The sequence below is a fragment of the Rattus norvegicus genome, chromosome 7 (assembly GCF_021556685.1).
Source record: "Rattus norvegicus strain SHRSP/BbbUtx chromosome 7, alternate assembly SHRSP_T2T, whole genome shotgun sequence".
Lineage (NCBI taxonomy): Eukaryota > Metazoa > Chordata > Mammalia > Rodentia > Muridae > Rattus > Rattus norvegicus.
This window is the reverse complement of record NC_141540.1, coordinates 37,980,296-37,996,398: the sequence shown is the minus strand read 5'-3', so window position 1 is coordinate 37,996,398 and position 16,103 is coordinate 37,980,296. Positions and strand designations below refer to the sequence as shown.

The window sequence follows — 16,103 nt, the reverse complement described above, 5'->3', positions numbered from 1 at the left end:
TTTAAATACTAAACAAAAAATAGAACAAATTCTGTGTTTACAATAATTTTCGAAGTGTGTACAAGTGCCTCACAAATAAATGAGCTTTTTTTTTTTTTTTTGACATTTGACGTCTACTTCCCCTCTAGGCAAACATGTTTCTACATTTATGTTTTCTTTTAAAGTCTCTCTCTCTCTCTCTCTCTCTCTCTCTCTCTCTCTCTCTCTCTCTCTCTCGTTTCATTATGGCCAGTATCTCACAATCTAAACTCTCACCCCAAACCGAGACTTCACACACAAACATTCTCCTTTCAGGCTGTGTGCTTACAGTGTTTCTCCCAGTGTCTGGAGCTAACCGCATAGCTCCCTTCAGCCACGGCTCCTCTCCATCCTCAGTGGTGGAGCTTCTGTTTCAGTAGGGTCCTCAGGCAGCCCTTCTCTTCTCCGCCTGACAGTCGCAGTCTCCAGACTTTCACAACATACATGGTAGGTAAAGTGCTTTACACAGGGAAATACGATATATACACACGAGAAGTCCCATCCGCATCCTGCACACCGACGTCCACACACAGCACACAAGACAAGGCTCTTTTTAAGAAATGCCTTTCCTACGAGTAGAGCTGGAGGGTGGGGTGTGGGGGGGGGCTGGGGAGGGTATGTCCCTAAAAAACCTCATTGATTTCCTTAAATAGCTTCAAACACGTATCTGAAGCGGGGGGGGGGGGGGGGGGGAGACCCTGTCAGGGAATGGATGCCTGTGAGATATCGTGTCTCTGTTAAGATATTCTCAGTAAACTATGGCTTTCAGAAGCAGTCTCACTTAAAGCAGGTATGGACTTGGGGTTTCCATTTCTCTTTATGGAGCAAGACTGTCTTCAAACACAGATCTAGAATGGATATGGTTAGTCAAGACCTACACATTGGAACACTCCCCCCCCCTCATTTTGGCACTTAAAAAAATATTCCAGTTTTATTTCGAGGTCTCTTTTTCATTAGTCTTGTGTGTCTGCTACTCAGAGAAGAGCCCCTGTGTGCTTAAGACCTTCTTCAGTGCTCCACGCATTCTCTTTTTAAGATGTGCATGACTCTTCTCCCAAGAGCTGGTTTCCAGGGCTGGACGAAGCTTTTCATATTCACAATTAATCTGCCTGTTCTCACGTCCTCATAGCCAGCTACCAGGTACTCCAAGCCTGAAAACACAAACAGGATACGTGAGTTACACCCTTTGGCCTTTGTTTTGAGTTTGTTTTTGTCTTTTCAAGACGCAGTTTTTTCTCCACGTAGCTCTCTGGCTGTCCTGGAACTTGCTCTGTAGACCAGGCTGGCCTGCAACACACAGAGATCCTCCAGCCCCTGCCTCCAGAGTATCGGGATCAAAGGTTTGCGGCATCACCACTGGGCACACATTAAACTCGATTAAAGCACGTGCTGTGACCTTAGCAGGTCCAGCGTTACTGGCTCATGGTTTTACACAGGTTTTATAAGATGGAGGGTCACAGATACTGACAGATGACATTTAGTATATAATATACACCATATACTGTGCACATGTTATCTCGTGTGACCTCGACAATGACTTATAAAGTCCCTTGTCTCTTCCTCTGTACAAGTGAGAAACTGAGGCTCAGGGGTTGGGACTCAAACTCAGAGCTGTCTGAATCTTGACTTCCGTATTGTTCCACCCCGACTGAGAGAGGAGGAGGGGATCCATGGGCACTTGATCCATCAATATTCCTTGGAGATCGCTGTGTGTGTTTGGCAGCAGCAATTAAGAAGGACTTTACGAATCAGGTGGTGCTGGCGCACACCTGTCATCCCAGCACTTGGGAGGCAGTGGCAGGTGGGTCTCTGAATTCGAAGCCAGCCTGGTCTATAGAGTGAGTTCCACAACTTAGCCTTTAGTGAGAGTTCCGGGACAGCCAGAGCTACACAGAGGGACCCAGTCTGGAAGAACAACAAGCAAGCAAACCAAACCAAACCAAACCAAACCAAACCAAACCAAACCAAACCAAACCAAAAAGACTTTGCAAAAATGAAGCAACTATTTGAAAAATATTGGGCTGGAAGCATGGCTCAGCGGTTAAGAGCACTGACTGCTCTTCCAGAGGTCCTGAGTTCAATTCCCAGCAACCACATGGTGGCTCACAACAATCTGTAATGGGATCGGATGCCCTCTTCCGGTGTGTCTGATGACAGAGGCAGTGTGATCACAAACATAAATAAATGAAAAAAGAAAAAGAAAAATGTTAAAGGAAAGTTACAGGTGTCGTAAAAGGACACACATTCTCTATACACTTTGAGGAATGACTATAAGTAGCTTGCTTATGAATAAAATAAAAACAATGACAAAAACTAATGAAACTCGATCACACTCATTGCTGCCCTTATAATTAAAAAAGTTCAGGCTTAAGAAAAAAAAAGCTTGGCTATCAACTGCACAGACACAGTCCTGTCTCTTTCTGTATTAATTAAGGAAATGACGGTATCCCACGTGGTGTCAACTTTGACATGCAGAAACAATTTTATAAAGGCTAGGATTAGAAAAAAATAATTATGCCTATAACTTTCTAAGACAAAAAGCTGTATTCTTCAGAAGTTTTAATGAAGACACTAGATGTTAAAATTCAAATAAGTATCAGTTTAAATTTATGAGCCATGTGTAGTGACACATGTCTGTAACGCTAGTTATTATGGCTACTTGGGACACTAAGGCAAGAGAATCCCAAGTCTGAGGTCACCTGGGCAATGTAGCAAGACTTTGTCTCAAATAAAAAAGGACTGTTGCTATAACTCAGAGCTAGGACACTTGCATGGCTATGCACTCGTGTGTGTGTGTGTGTGTGTGTGTGTGTGTGTGTGTGTGTGTATTGCTTTGCCTAATACTTAAATAATAAAGTTCTCTTTTTACAAACACAATAAGCATTTACAAATCCACCAGAACTTCAGGGCTGGTGAGATGACTCAGTGGTTAAGAGCAGCGGCTGTTCTTATGGGGGACCCTGGTTCGATTCCGAGCACCCACATGACAGTTTACAACCATTTGTAACTCCAATCCGAGGAGACTCAACACCCTCTCCAGGCCTCTAGGCACTGCATGAACATGGTGCACAGACATGCATGCAGGTAAAAACATGCATACACACAAAATACAAATATGTGTTTAAAAATACAAATAAAAAAAAGGACAAAGATCAAGTATTTTAAATTACTTTAAAGCCATAAATAGAACAAATAGTACAGGTCTTTACCATTTACTATATTGATATAAAACTTATATAAATGATATTGAATGGTATGGTGTACCATTTTGAAGGTTTGCATATGCTTGGCCCAGGGAGTGGCATTATTAGAAGGTGTGGTCTTGTTGGAGGAAGTGTGTCACTGTGGGGTGGGCTTGGAGACCCCTCCTCCTAGCTGCCTGAGGATGCTTCCTGGCTTCCTTTGGAACAAGATGTAGAACTCTCAGCTCCAGTGCCATGCCTGCCTGGATGCTGCCATGTTCCCGCCTTGATGATAATGGACTGACCCTCTGAACCTGGAAGCCAGCCCCAAGTAAATGTTGTCCTTATAAGAGTGGCCTTGGTCATGTGTCTGCTCACTGCAATAGAACTCTCAGACAAACATCAAATCATAACACATAGTGTCTTCATTTATATCTCTTAGTAGTGTGTGTGTGTGTGTGTGTGTGTGTGTGTGTGTGTGTATTAAGGATTTATTTATGTATTTTATATATGTGAGTGCCCTGTCTTTACACTAGCCAGAGGTGGGCATCAGATCCCATTACAGATGGTTGTGAGGCACCACGTGGCTGCTGGGAATTGAACCCAGGACCTTTGGGAAAGGAGCCAGTGCCCTTAACCAGTGAGCCACCTCTCCAGTCCCAGTAGCACTTTATATTTAATTTGTCTATCTTTACAGATTGATGTCTGCTTTGTTATATGTTTGAAGGCACAAAGCTTTTTTTATCTATGAAAAAAGAAAGTGTACTTTGGTGTCACAGAAGACAAGGTTGTATGCATGGATGAATAGTAGAGTGCTTCTCTCTCTCTCTCTCTCTCTCTCTCTCTCTCTCTCTCTCTCTCTCTCTCTCCTTTCTTTCCTTTCTTCTCTGCCCCCTCCCCTTTTGGATTCTCTGTGTAGCCCTGGCTGTCCTGGAACTCACTCTGTAGACCAGGCTGGCCTCAAACTGAGGAATCCACCTGTCTGCCTCCTGAGCGCTGGGATGCAATACATGGGTTTAGAGGTTCCTTTTCAGAGGCTGCTGGGAAGACACATTGAGGCGGAAGGTTTCAGAGTTTTCTTATCAGTCTTCCTTGGTTTTAGGCATCGGACTTGTAAAAATGGAAAAACAAAAGCAAAATGAAACTGTGTCTGGTTTTGCTTTGGCGGTTTCCAGATTTTTCTTCAAAGCAAGTAAACATGTTTTCAAGAATTCTTTGAATAATTGTGCTTATGTTTTCAATTGTGACGAACTCGTTGGTTCTTTGACGCTGGCACAGACTTGAGTAGGAAATAGAGCTCACTTCCTGGAGAGTGGCGCAGATGGCCGAAGCTTTGTTTTCAATGTCATCCGGCAAAACTGGATTAGTCTCTCTCTCTCTCTCTCTCTCTCTCTCTCTCTCTCTCTCTCTCTCATCTCTCTCTCACCTCTCCCCCTTTGCCAAGATAATAGAAAATTGCTCAGAAGAGCCCTTAAGCACAGATCATTGGAAAACAGAATATAAATAAATGACTCTTTGTTTCCTGTATTCAAAAATCCCAGATTCTTACTTATTCTTTGGAACTATTTATTTTTTACCATTAAGGAAGTTTTCCTTCTATCTTATTGAACTGTAAATGGAATTAAGTAAACTAAACATCAGAGGGATGAAGGTACCAAAATGTTAGTTAACTTGAGAAAACATTACTTTTTTTTTTTTTAAATCACTGTTTATTGTGTTTCAGACTAAAGGGATATTTTATTTGTAGTTTTGCTGTTATCTGTTTCTTTTAATTTGTTAATTAAGAGCTCTTATTAACATAACTGTGGTCTCCTGGCTCATAAGGGATTCCCCAATAATAAATTGGACCCAGGATACAAATGATGCACCTGTCTCAGCGGTGCCCTACCGCATACACAGGAAATCACAAAAGGCAGAAGAGGGAAGAAGTATTTGTTTTCCCGGAACCTGTTACTGATGGCTATGTTAGTATTGTTTGAGGGCTAGAGTGGACATTGGAAGGACTATGATAAGAAAGCTTAGCCCTGCTTTCAAATTTAGCAAGGGAGTAGAGAAGTAGGTGCAGACACAGTCGGGGAGGTGGACGTTGTTTACATGTAGGACGACTCGGGTTTTGGTACCATCAGCAGAGTTCTTACACATCCCCATGGACAGTTGTCACGAGAGATCCCTCTCTGAGCTGGTGCACATTCTGAGAGTACCACTGCCGGAGGGCTATCTCCACAGAGTCCCGGAAGCCCGGACCCCTAAGGGGTCATAAGAACTCATCTATGACCGCTATCGCCACCATCTCTGCCTTATAGTCTTAAGGTTCAAATCAAATCTCGCTCCATTCCAGGTCTCACTAAGATTGTATTTGAATTATCATCCCCCCACCCCACCCCCCCCGGCTGTTTCTCATTTCAAACCAGAATGATCTTTCAACGGAAAGCAACCCGATGAAACCTTGGGAGTTGTTTTCGATCCAGGAGAAACAGATGCTTCTCGTGCAGCAGCAGAAGCGGTTTCAGTGTTATTTGCACAGATGGGCTTTTGCATTGGTGCTTCCTTGGGGAGCAGGTTCTCCTGTAGTAGGGCCTCGCTTTCAAATAACACACAAAGCGGTTATATCTCGCGGCAGTGCGGTCCACGCAGCAGGCACCCGGAACCAATCCGAGGTTGCTCTTTCCGGATAGAAAGTGTTATATTGCTGGACTTTAAAATCCTTTCCCTTTTTAGAGCACATGGAGGAGGCTTTTGATTTTGTGTATTTTAATGTTAGTTCAAAGAATTCCTTTTGGATTTTACGCAGTATTCATAAGGTGAAAGGAGACATCCTTTTAAGGAGGTTTGGTTCGGAGGATGTACCGTAAGACAGCCAGTGCACAGAGACAAGGCTCACACGGTGGACCAAGTCTAACTGGTGCTCACCTGGATTGAGGATCGGGCAGGTGCAGCCTCTGTTAGTCCAGGACTCGGGATAGAGTGTTCTCTTGCCTCGTAAGATCTTCAGTTTGGTAGCCTGTAAGACTTTCTTAATCTTCACGTTGACCTCAGCGTGGGAACCTTTATCATGAGCTGATAAAATCTTGATTTTTAACACTGTAATGACATAATTCAAAACATTAAAAAAAAAGAAAGAAAGAAAAAGCTTACGGGTTCCATGTTTTCTTTTGAAACTGGAACTATTTGAATAGTCATTCCCAAGTGTGATGGAAGGGCGAGTTAATGAAAATCAGGATACAGAAATCTGCCTTTAAGGTCACGAGGCTCATTCACTTTTTCGGTGATTTAATCTCATTTATATTTTATTTTCCCTTTATTTGGAAATCTCAACTTTTGCCTCCTCCAATATTATGACACCAGAAAGATATTAACCATTGCCTATTCACTGCAAATACAGTTTTAAGTATATTCAGCTGAGCCAGGCACAATAGCACACACCGGAATCCCAGCACTTGGGAGGCAGAGGCAGGCAGATCTCTGTGAGTTCCAGGACAGCCAGGGCTACACAGAGAAACCCTGTCTCAGAAAGAAAGAAAATTCAAGACGAAGTCTAATGATGCATCAAATCTACAGGGAGAATAAGTAGGAGAGTAGAAATATTGTCCTGGTTTTAATTTAGGTTCAGATCATATTATCCCCTTTGGTTGACTGTGTATGATATTATGATAGAGAACAAAATGCTTGGGTAGAGTATATTTTACATCCTTCTACAGAGGTTACGTAACATTATTGATTATTTACTGTTCTTTGAACTACAATCTGGGCTGACCAGGTGAGGCAGACTGCACTCCTACTTGCTGGAAGTGCTTCAGTATTCTTCTCATTTGATTTATTTTAAGATTTATTTATTCTGATTTTATGTGTATGAGTGTTTGCCTGCATGTATGTATGTGCACCACACATGTGCCTGGTGCCCAGGGAGGCCAGAAGAAAGCATCAGATCCCCTCCTTGAGTGACAGCGAGCATCGTGAGCTGCTCTGTGGCAACTAAACCCTGGTCCTCTGCTAGACTAGAACTGTTCTTAGCTGCTGAACCATCCCTCCAGACCCTGCTTTTAATTTCCAATAATTAAAAAATATTTCTAAATTGACACATAGAAATAGCACGCCTATGAAATCCTATGTGATATTTTAATATACACATTGTAAAATGTAGAATAAAGTAGACCAGTTCAAACATTTATCATTCCTCTGTAATAAAAATACCTACAATCTTCCCTCCCTCCCTCCTTCCCTCCCTCCCTGTAGCACACAGTGTTGTTGGGAATTGGTTCTAACGCTTTGTCTGGATTCAGCCCCCAAATCTGGAATCTGTGTGTCCAAAAACTGAAAATCCCCATCCCCTATTGGTTTTTGATTGATCAATAAAGAGCCAATGGCCAATGGCTGGGGCAGGGGGTGGGTGGGGAGGGAGGGAGGGAGGGAGGGAGGGAGGGAGAGAGAGAGAGAGAGAGAGAGAGAGAGAGAGAGAGAGAGAGAGAGAGAGAGTGCTTCTAGGTTCCCGGGAGAAGAAACACAGTGAGGAAAGAAGGGATCTCCATGAGAAGAAGGGAGTAGGATGGAGAAAGCAGGAGGAGGGAACAGGAGGGAGGAACCACCAAAATGTAGGTAGAAGAAGAGAAGTGGCCCCCAGAAAGGCTGCTCAGAAGCGTCTTGGGCAGCAAAGATAAGGGGGCTGCCCAGACGGAGCCAGGGGAACAAGATAAAATATAGATTTAAGAGGCGTTAAGTCAGGAATGCTGGAGGAGGGGAGAATGCGCTGGCTTTGGGGAGGGTTAGGAGTGTCCAGCCACTGAGCTTGCCAAGGCATAACAAAATTACCTGGGGTGTGTGTGTGTGTGTGTGTGTGTGTGTGTGTCTGTGTGTGTGTCTGTGTCTGTGTGTGTCTGTCTGTGTGTGTGTGTCTGTGTGTGTCTGTGTGTGTGTCTGTGTCTGTGTGTCTTTCATTCGAGAGAGAATCTAGACAGCTCTCAGGCAGGTACAGTGTGTGCACAACTTGCTGGGAGCCAGAGCAGTTAACCAACTCACTGCTACACAGTGTAATACACTATGATTACAGAGCCATTTAGAATTGGAAGACAGTAAAGTCATTCATTAGAGAAACTATTTTCCTTCTGCCATATGCTATATATTTTTGGCATTTGAATGGTAGAAGAATATTTAGAGATATTGGGAAACAGACCTAGGTGAATCACCAATCTTTTGTTTTGCTTTTTTGAGATAGTTTCTCTGTGTAGTCTGGCTATCCTGGAACTCCATTTGTAGAGCAGGCTGGCCTCAAACACACAGGGATACACCTGCCTCTGCCTCCCAGTGCTGGGATTCAAAGCCTATGCCACCCCCAGTTTTGATTAATGCCTCATGAACAGCCTTCTTACCATTGCCCAAGCATCTAATGCAGTACAGAATCGCATCAGCCAGGCATCTAGTTTCCTTAGAAACCTCTGTACGTAGCCTGAATAGAGAATACACCAGCATCAAGGATTCACACTCACCATATGAATACTTCATTCCACAGAAGGCCTTGGGGTTTCCTAACACTTGTTCCTTACATTCACATTTACCTATGTAAAGCAAATGGAAAACTGCGTTATTGGGGGTGCAAATCTAGGCAACAGTTTATTCCTTCATTGATTCATTTAACACATGGAAGTATTATGCAGTCACAAAAATTATTTAATACAAGTAAAGTCTCCTTTTCAATGCAATTATCATCTAATAAAATATCGACCGGAGTAAAATATGGAAGATAAAATCAACATCAAATTCCAGTGACAAAGTGATGTGATAAATACAGTCTACTGTCAACACTTTATGTTAATGAAAAAGAACCAAAAGTATAAACTCACAGGAAAGTAATTAAGTATACTAAATATCCAGTTAATTAAAATGTCAAGGAAAATCAAATACAATACTTGGAGGTAACTGGATACCATATGATGTGCTGGGCAGGGTGATATCCTGCAGAACACCTAAGTATGATCAAGATATGACTCTTGCCTAAGGCTTGCAATTTGGTAAGCCAAAGGGTGTGTCTAAAAGTGACTAAGTGGTCTTGATAGAAGTCCAGCATGCTCAGGTGGGAGGGTCTCATGTTTGGGAAGATGAGCAAAGCCTTCATGGCTAAAGAAAGATCTAGGAATGGTCTTCTACAAAACGATAGGGTAGTTTCTTCCAACCCTTGAATTCACTTACTAGAACTGGCATGTGAGAAAACTGCCAGGCCCTGGAGAAGACTTACAACACCTTTGAACAGAAATGAGCGCCATAAAAACCAAGTTCCCAGTTAATGACAGAGGACTGTGATATCGCTAACAGAAACAGGAGCAGTAGGGGAACATTCCCGGACTTGAGAGTTTTAAAAGCTTTTGTAGCAATTCGTCTATCTAGTTTGTTGCTCTAAGGGACGTAGAATGATAGCTCTCAGAAGGGAGGAGCTGCCGAAATGAGACCTCAGTAAGAGCAGCAGTCAGCAAGGAACCGGAGGTACTGGGAACAGACCTAGGTGGCCGAGTTGTTGCTGGGTGATCTCTCTCCCAGCTTTGCCCCTGGAGCCATGCACTTTACCATGCCTAGACTGATGGTTTGGCCTCCACAGTTTCATGCGTTTGAATGGTTGACCATAGAGCAGGGCGCTATTAAGAAGTGTGGCCTTGTTGGAGGAAGTGCGTCACTGTGTAGGCAGGCCTTGAGGCCTCCTATGCTCGGGCTCCACCCAGGGTGGAAGAGAGCCTCCTCCTGGCTGCCTTCAGATCAATATGCAGGACGCTAAACTCCTCTAACATCATCTCTGCCTGCAGGCTGCCATGCTGCCCACCGTGATGACAATGGACTGAACCTCTGAAACTGTAAGCCAGCCCCAATTAAACGTTTCCCTTTCTAAGAGTTGTCTTGGTAGCGGTGTCTCTTCACAGCAATAGAACCCTAACGAAGACAGGTGCAACACTCAGGTTCCAGGGACAGAGAAGATCTTGGATTGGGGCTTCTAGAGTGAATGAGAAAGGGTAGCTTCCTATAGCAAAGTTGACTGGCACTAATCCAGAAGTATCAGGAAAGAGGGAAAATGATGGGTGCTCTAGGATAAGGAGGCTGGAGTGAATCAGAAAAGATCAACAAAACATCTGGGCAGAAACGCCAATCCAGTGAGAGCGGCGTAGAAAACTACGGCACATCAGCTATAGCAGCCCACGCTGCAGAAAAGAGCATAGAGTTCGAAAGTGTAAGATCCCGGGTAAAATTACATAGTGGGAAAGAGAAGTTAAAGATGCTTACAGCACGCTGCTGTGATTTGCTCATCATCTAAACACAGCAGAGGATCTCACTGGAGTGGTGAGTGAATGGCCCATGGCCTTTGAAAGCTGCCTTACAGCAGGGCGTGTGCTGGCCGCAATGCTGCTGTGCTGTTATAAAACCTAATGGAGCTATGAGTGAATGGTGTACACCATTCCCCGCTACAAAGCTCTCTTGTTAGTCCTTTCGGGGGCACACACAAGTCTGTCATTTGAAGGTTTGTCTTTGGCTGCCTGACAATACCCTTTCTTTGCATGGTTAAGAGCTCAAGCATTAATATGCATTGGTCAAGCTGGGTTCTGGGGGGGAATTGGGGGGTTATGCTGTTGTCTTAGCTACTCAGAAAGCTGAGCCCAGGGGACTATTTCCCAGGAGTTCAGGCCCAGCCTGGACAGATCCCGAGAGTCGATCTCAGAGAACGAAACTTTGCATTTGACTCCTGGAAATGGAAGAGGCCTGTCTGGTTACAGTAGGTGGCTGGAACATTTTGAAAGATGAACATTGCTCCCAGTTTTCTGGTACTAGTTAAAGCCAGGTTCGTCATTCGGGAAGTCAGAGTTCACGTCTGGTATTTTCTACCTCACGACTGGTAGAAATGTCAGATGAGAGGGCTGGGAATGAGCTCAGCTGTTGAACTCTTTGCCTAGCGTCTACATGGCTCAGGGTTTCATCTCTGGCACTGAGGAAGGTGGGAAAAAGAGAAAGGGAGGGAAAGAGGGGAGAGAGAGAGAGAGAGAGAGAGAGAGAGAGAGAGAGAGAGAGAGAGAGAGAGAGAGAGAGAGAGTTTATTTTGTGACAAATACCGATTTTTGGCATACTGCCTTATAGATGAAAGCTTTTAATGGTGTTTCCAGTAGACAGGTAGGCAGCTTGAACGGGCTTTTTTAAGTGCTTAAGAAACTGGCTGTCGTTTTTGTTGAAGAAAGGGACCCAGGAACATTGAGCTACACCCAAAGGGAATGTTGAAGCAGGGCTGTCTTCCTCACTCAGAAACTCGTCCAGATGGTTCCCAGAGGCTCCCTGGGGACATTCTAGGCCTGACAGCTGTGGGACACTTTATTTGCTCACTGGGCGAGCTGCCAGCTCCCTGATAACATGCACAATGGGTTTAGTGGATGTCCTGGAGTCCAAATGACCTGATTATTACAAATTTGGTCCACCAAGCAGTTACAGATTAGAAGTCATTGTTGTGGCAGAGTAGAAGACAGCTTGCAGAGTGGATAAAGTGATAAAATACAGACTAAATACCACGGAGGCCAAAAATAATGATAAATATTTGTCTTCTTTCTCAAATGCCTACAAAGATAAATATGAGAACCAAGCACGGTTCGCATCTATAATTCCAGCACTTGGGAGGCAGAGACAGGTTCACAGCCAATTCCGGGCCTACTGGGCCTGTACAATTAGACTTTGTCTCAAACATAAATAAATAAATAAATAAATAAATAAATAAGACAATCTTGTTTATGTTTTCTACCTTCTTTCCATTATAAGTTAAAATGAGACCATTAGGAAAATTATTATGATACTATGTTTAGTGAGAAAATCAGAATAGCAAATAACACTGACTCTCAAATTTGGGTTCATGGATTTTGTTGTTGTTGAGACATTGTTTCTCCATGTAGCCCTGACTGAACTGGAACTTGCTATGTAGACTAACCTGTCCTCACAGAGATCCTCATGCCTCTGCCTCCCACATGATGGGGTTAAAGGCTTGTGTTATCATGTCTGGTGTGAATCTTTAAATAAAAATTTTTAAACAAAATTTATTATAGGAAAAAAAAGGCCCTTGCAAAAAAAAAAATCACGCACCATAATTCTTGGTCTTGGGCTATAGGTTCCCTAAGAAAATCTTAAAAGAATGTTTCCTTCGTTATTTAATATGTAGATTAAGTTAAACGACAATTCCAAATTTCTCTGTATGTCTGAAACCAATAAAATGTTTGGAAAATATTATAGTCAAGTAACACAGTTTTGTTAAATCATACTCAAATACATTTGTATCTTTACTTGTTTATTTATTTATCTGTATACATGTGCACTTTAGGGTATGTGTGTGGGATGCATGTGTATAGTTGAGGCTAGAGTGAATGCCAAGTATCTTCTTTAGTTCTACTTTATTTCTTGACACAGTTCCTCTCATTAAACTGGGAGCTTGCTGATAATAGCTAGATTGCCTGGCCAGCAAGCCCCAGGTGTCCTCTTGTCTGCCTTTCTTTCCTTCTCCCCAAGAGCTGGGAGTAAAGGTGTGTGCCTTACTGTGTAACAGTTTCCTCCTAGACTGAAACAATCCATCCTGCAGAGAAGCTCCCTCAGGAAAAAGATAAAGAACTGAAAACAGCTTCAGGAAGTCCCTGAAACCGACCAGATTCACTATGCCTTTCCTTGCCAGAGTAAGCATAAACCTGAGAGTGCCCCTCAGATGAGAAAGACTTTCAGGTGAGTAGCGGTACCAGGAAGACTCTCAGAGTAGAAAAGCTGCAGAGAAGATCTGACCAGCTGCCTGAAAAAGGCAGAAACCAGCTAAGCTGCCCTGAAGAAGGGTACACTTACAGAAGAACCCAGACAGGACACTCTCCAACCTGTTGAGCTGCCTGCTGGCTGTGCAATGTATCCTAGGTGTCCCAGATTTTGTGAGCTGTCACCCATGGTGATACAGATGTCTTTGAGTCATTTCTGCCTCTCTGAGTGACCCTTCACCCATACTCCTGTAAGTAATCCCAATAAAATTCATTGGTTCACCAAGTTGGACTTGGTGGTATCTGTACTTTGGTCTCTCTGGGTTTCCCGTTGGGTGAATAGACCTGTATGTTGTGTCTTCCCAGGGAAAGTTTGTCACTCAACAGAGGTCAGATTCAGATCCTTATGCTTGCTGTGCCAGCATTTATTGGCTGAGCCATCTTCTCAGCCTCATCTCAGGTTTCAACACACAGCCATGTTAGGAAAAGGAGGAAACAAACCAGATGCAGGCTGTGTTAGAAAACAACCTCTGTGGGCCAGAGAGGACAGAGTGTGCAGTGGGCAGGGGGGGCAGACATCATAGATCCTTCGATTCTGATTTCACACTCTGGTAGCTGTGGTCAGGAGTTCAGACCTATGGGCTAACAGGAAGTAAGGATGAACCACCCTAGGGCACTTTTAAAAGACCCAGAGTGGGTTCTGTTCTCTATGATAATGAAAGGAAGTCTGAAATCTAAAACCATGGCCTTGTTTTTTAGTTTGCAATTTGCAACTAGGTAAATGGGCAACACTGGGAACTTTGAGTATTTACGGTGATGTTCTACATTTTTTCTCTGTTATATATTTTAATATAAAATTATAGCATATAAATATGTATTAGATATAACTAAATGTATATAATCGACAAAGATTTATTGATATAACAATAAAATTTATATATACCACATATATAAACTGTAAATATATAAAATCCTATATTAATAATACATATAAATATATATTTGTTATATTTTTATATAAAATATAAAATCATAAAAACAACAGCCCATTAAAATAATCCTCAACTTTTTTTTTTTACTTTTGTATCTATGGGGACAGGCCATTCGTTTGTTAAAACTCACAACTAAAGGATGCCCCTCAGAAGATTCAAAAAGCTGTCCCCTGGTTTGACACAATCACTACTGCTCAAGAGGAGGCCTGGAAACATGGTAGTGGCCCTGTGCGTCTCACCTGAGTGTCGAAGTGCAGAAAATCCCTGCTCATCTTCCCACTCCCAGCCTGGCTCACTCTTATTGTGCAGAGAGTGAAAGGCGGGGACTTCGTGATACCAGTCCACGTCAGCATTGCTAGCAGAACAGAACATAACGGCAAACTGAGTAAGCGGTGTCTTAGAAACCAAGAACGGGTGAATCTTGTCGTATAGACTCAAACCTTCCTATTTGTCTATCTCTTACTTTCACTTTCCAGTAACAGTGCTGGGCTAAGAAGTTACTGTGCAAAGTAATTTATTTTGCAAAAAGAACTAATTTCCTCCAAACACAAGAACAACTTTTTGATTCTTCAAACTGAACAAAAAAAATCTTTTAGTTATGTGCAGCTGTGTGCACTTTACTTAATGGTATTCGGTCACCTCCCAATCTCCAAAGCTTGAACCACACAAAGACAAGAACAAGAAGCATGCACATTCACCTGCTGATGCAGTCTCCCGTGAGCGGGTCGCAGCTCCCCGCACAGTCACAAGGTCTGCAGCCGTAGTCTCCAAAGCCCCAGTATCCCACCATGCACCTGTCACAATGTGGCCCTGCCACCCCAGGCTTGCAAGGGCAGTCACCATTGCTGGGGTCGCAGAAGGTCACCGAGCTGAAAGGAAGGATCGCCGAGCCAACTGGGTGGCAGGAACATGCTACAACAGAAGAGACAGGGGACCGATGAACGTCCGTAGGTCACCTGTGTGGAGCTTATGCCTGGCAAGTGCCTTCCCCTCATCAAACGGCATGTTTCCGAAATGCATCATTTACCCAGCTGATGTATGCTTGCATGTCTGCTGCAAAAAGAAACTTGGAACTTATTCTAAAATTGAGAGCATTAAATATAAACACCTTTTGGCTGAGGTGACAAGGACAAATGAGGAAGGTAGAGAAGGAGCATTTAGTGAGAGATGAGCTACAAGTAGATGATGTTTTAAAGCAGTGCTTCTCAGCCTTCCTCATGCTGCTACCCTTTAACACAGTTCTTCACGTTGCCATGACCTCCCTCCCCCACCCATAACATGGTTTTTGTTGCTACTCCATAACTGTAATGTTTTTACTGTTATGGATCGTAATGTAGATCTCTGTTTTCCTATGGTCTTAGGTGATTATTGTGAAAGGGTCATTTGGTCTTCAAAGAGATCAAGACCCACAGGTTGAGAACCACTGTTCTAGAAGTCAAGAGGGCTTTAAGGAAGAGGACGATGCCAGCTGTCTAACACAGCTACTGCAGGAAGATAAAGAGAATGGATTGTTAGGTTTAATAACATGAAGGCCTTCATAGGAAAAGTTTCAATTCATTGATACATGAGGAATGTGATTAAAGAGAACGCCAGAGAGAATCCAACAGTGAGACCAGAGAGTTCGTTTCCAAGCTAAACTTGACTGGGCGTGTGAAACTGAATGAGGATTTGTGTGCACGAGTGAACAAAGTGTGCATGTGAATTCTACATGAGATTTGCTTATTCGCTCAGTGTAAATTATAAACCGTGACCTCACTTGGGTCCTCTAACTGATGCTCAATTCAATTCCTTCAAGTTTTCCTAGATTAAAGACCAAATACTCCCCACAGTGGCCTCGACGAAACTTCCCTGGACTTTTCAATTGATTCTACCCTCTTGGTCTGATGATTGTATTGACCAACTTGTCTGGATAATCTGTCCACCTCAGGATGTCTTCCTACTCTTTCTCTTGCCCCCTGCAAGAGCCAAATGAGGAATGGAGGAAGAGATCTTGGTTCCGCTCCTGCCCCCTCAGCTCTCTCTGATTTGGAGGAAGAAGCTTACCTTGCTGAGTCCTGGCTTCCCCCGCTATGCTGTCTATATCTTTTTTTTTTTTTTTTTGGTTCTTTTTTTCGGAGCTGGGGACCGAACCCAGGGCCTTGCGCTTCCTAGGCAAGCGCTCTACCACTGAGCTAAAT

At 43.3% G+C, this 16,103-nt stretch overlaps 1 protein-coding gene across 1 annotated transcript in view; it reads right to left on the bottom strand.

The window, feature by feature from the left end:
• Window positions 1-996: 996 nt before the first annotated feature.
• Window positions 997-16,103, bottom strand: part of Ntn4 (netrin 4) — a 113,818-nt gene continuing 98,711 nt past the window's right edge. Inside the window, exons 6-10 of the mRNA NM_001106780.1 lie at window positions 14,625-14,838; window positions 14,166-14,281; window positions 8,681-8,749; window positions 6,111-6,281; window positions 997-1,169 (exon numbers count right to left, since the gene is read on the bottom strand). Of these exons, the coding sequence (NP_001100250.1) occupies window positions 1,027-1,169; window positions 6,111-6,281; window positions 8,681-8,749; window positions 14,166-14,281; window positions 14,625-14,838 (713 nt within the window). The 3' untranslated portion in view covers window positions 997-1,026. The remainder of the gene's footprint in view (window positions 1,170-6,110; window positions 6,282-8,680; window positions 8,750-14,165; window positions 14,282-14,624; window positions 14,839-16,103) is intronic.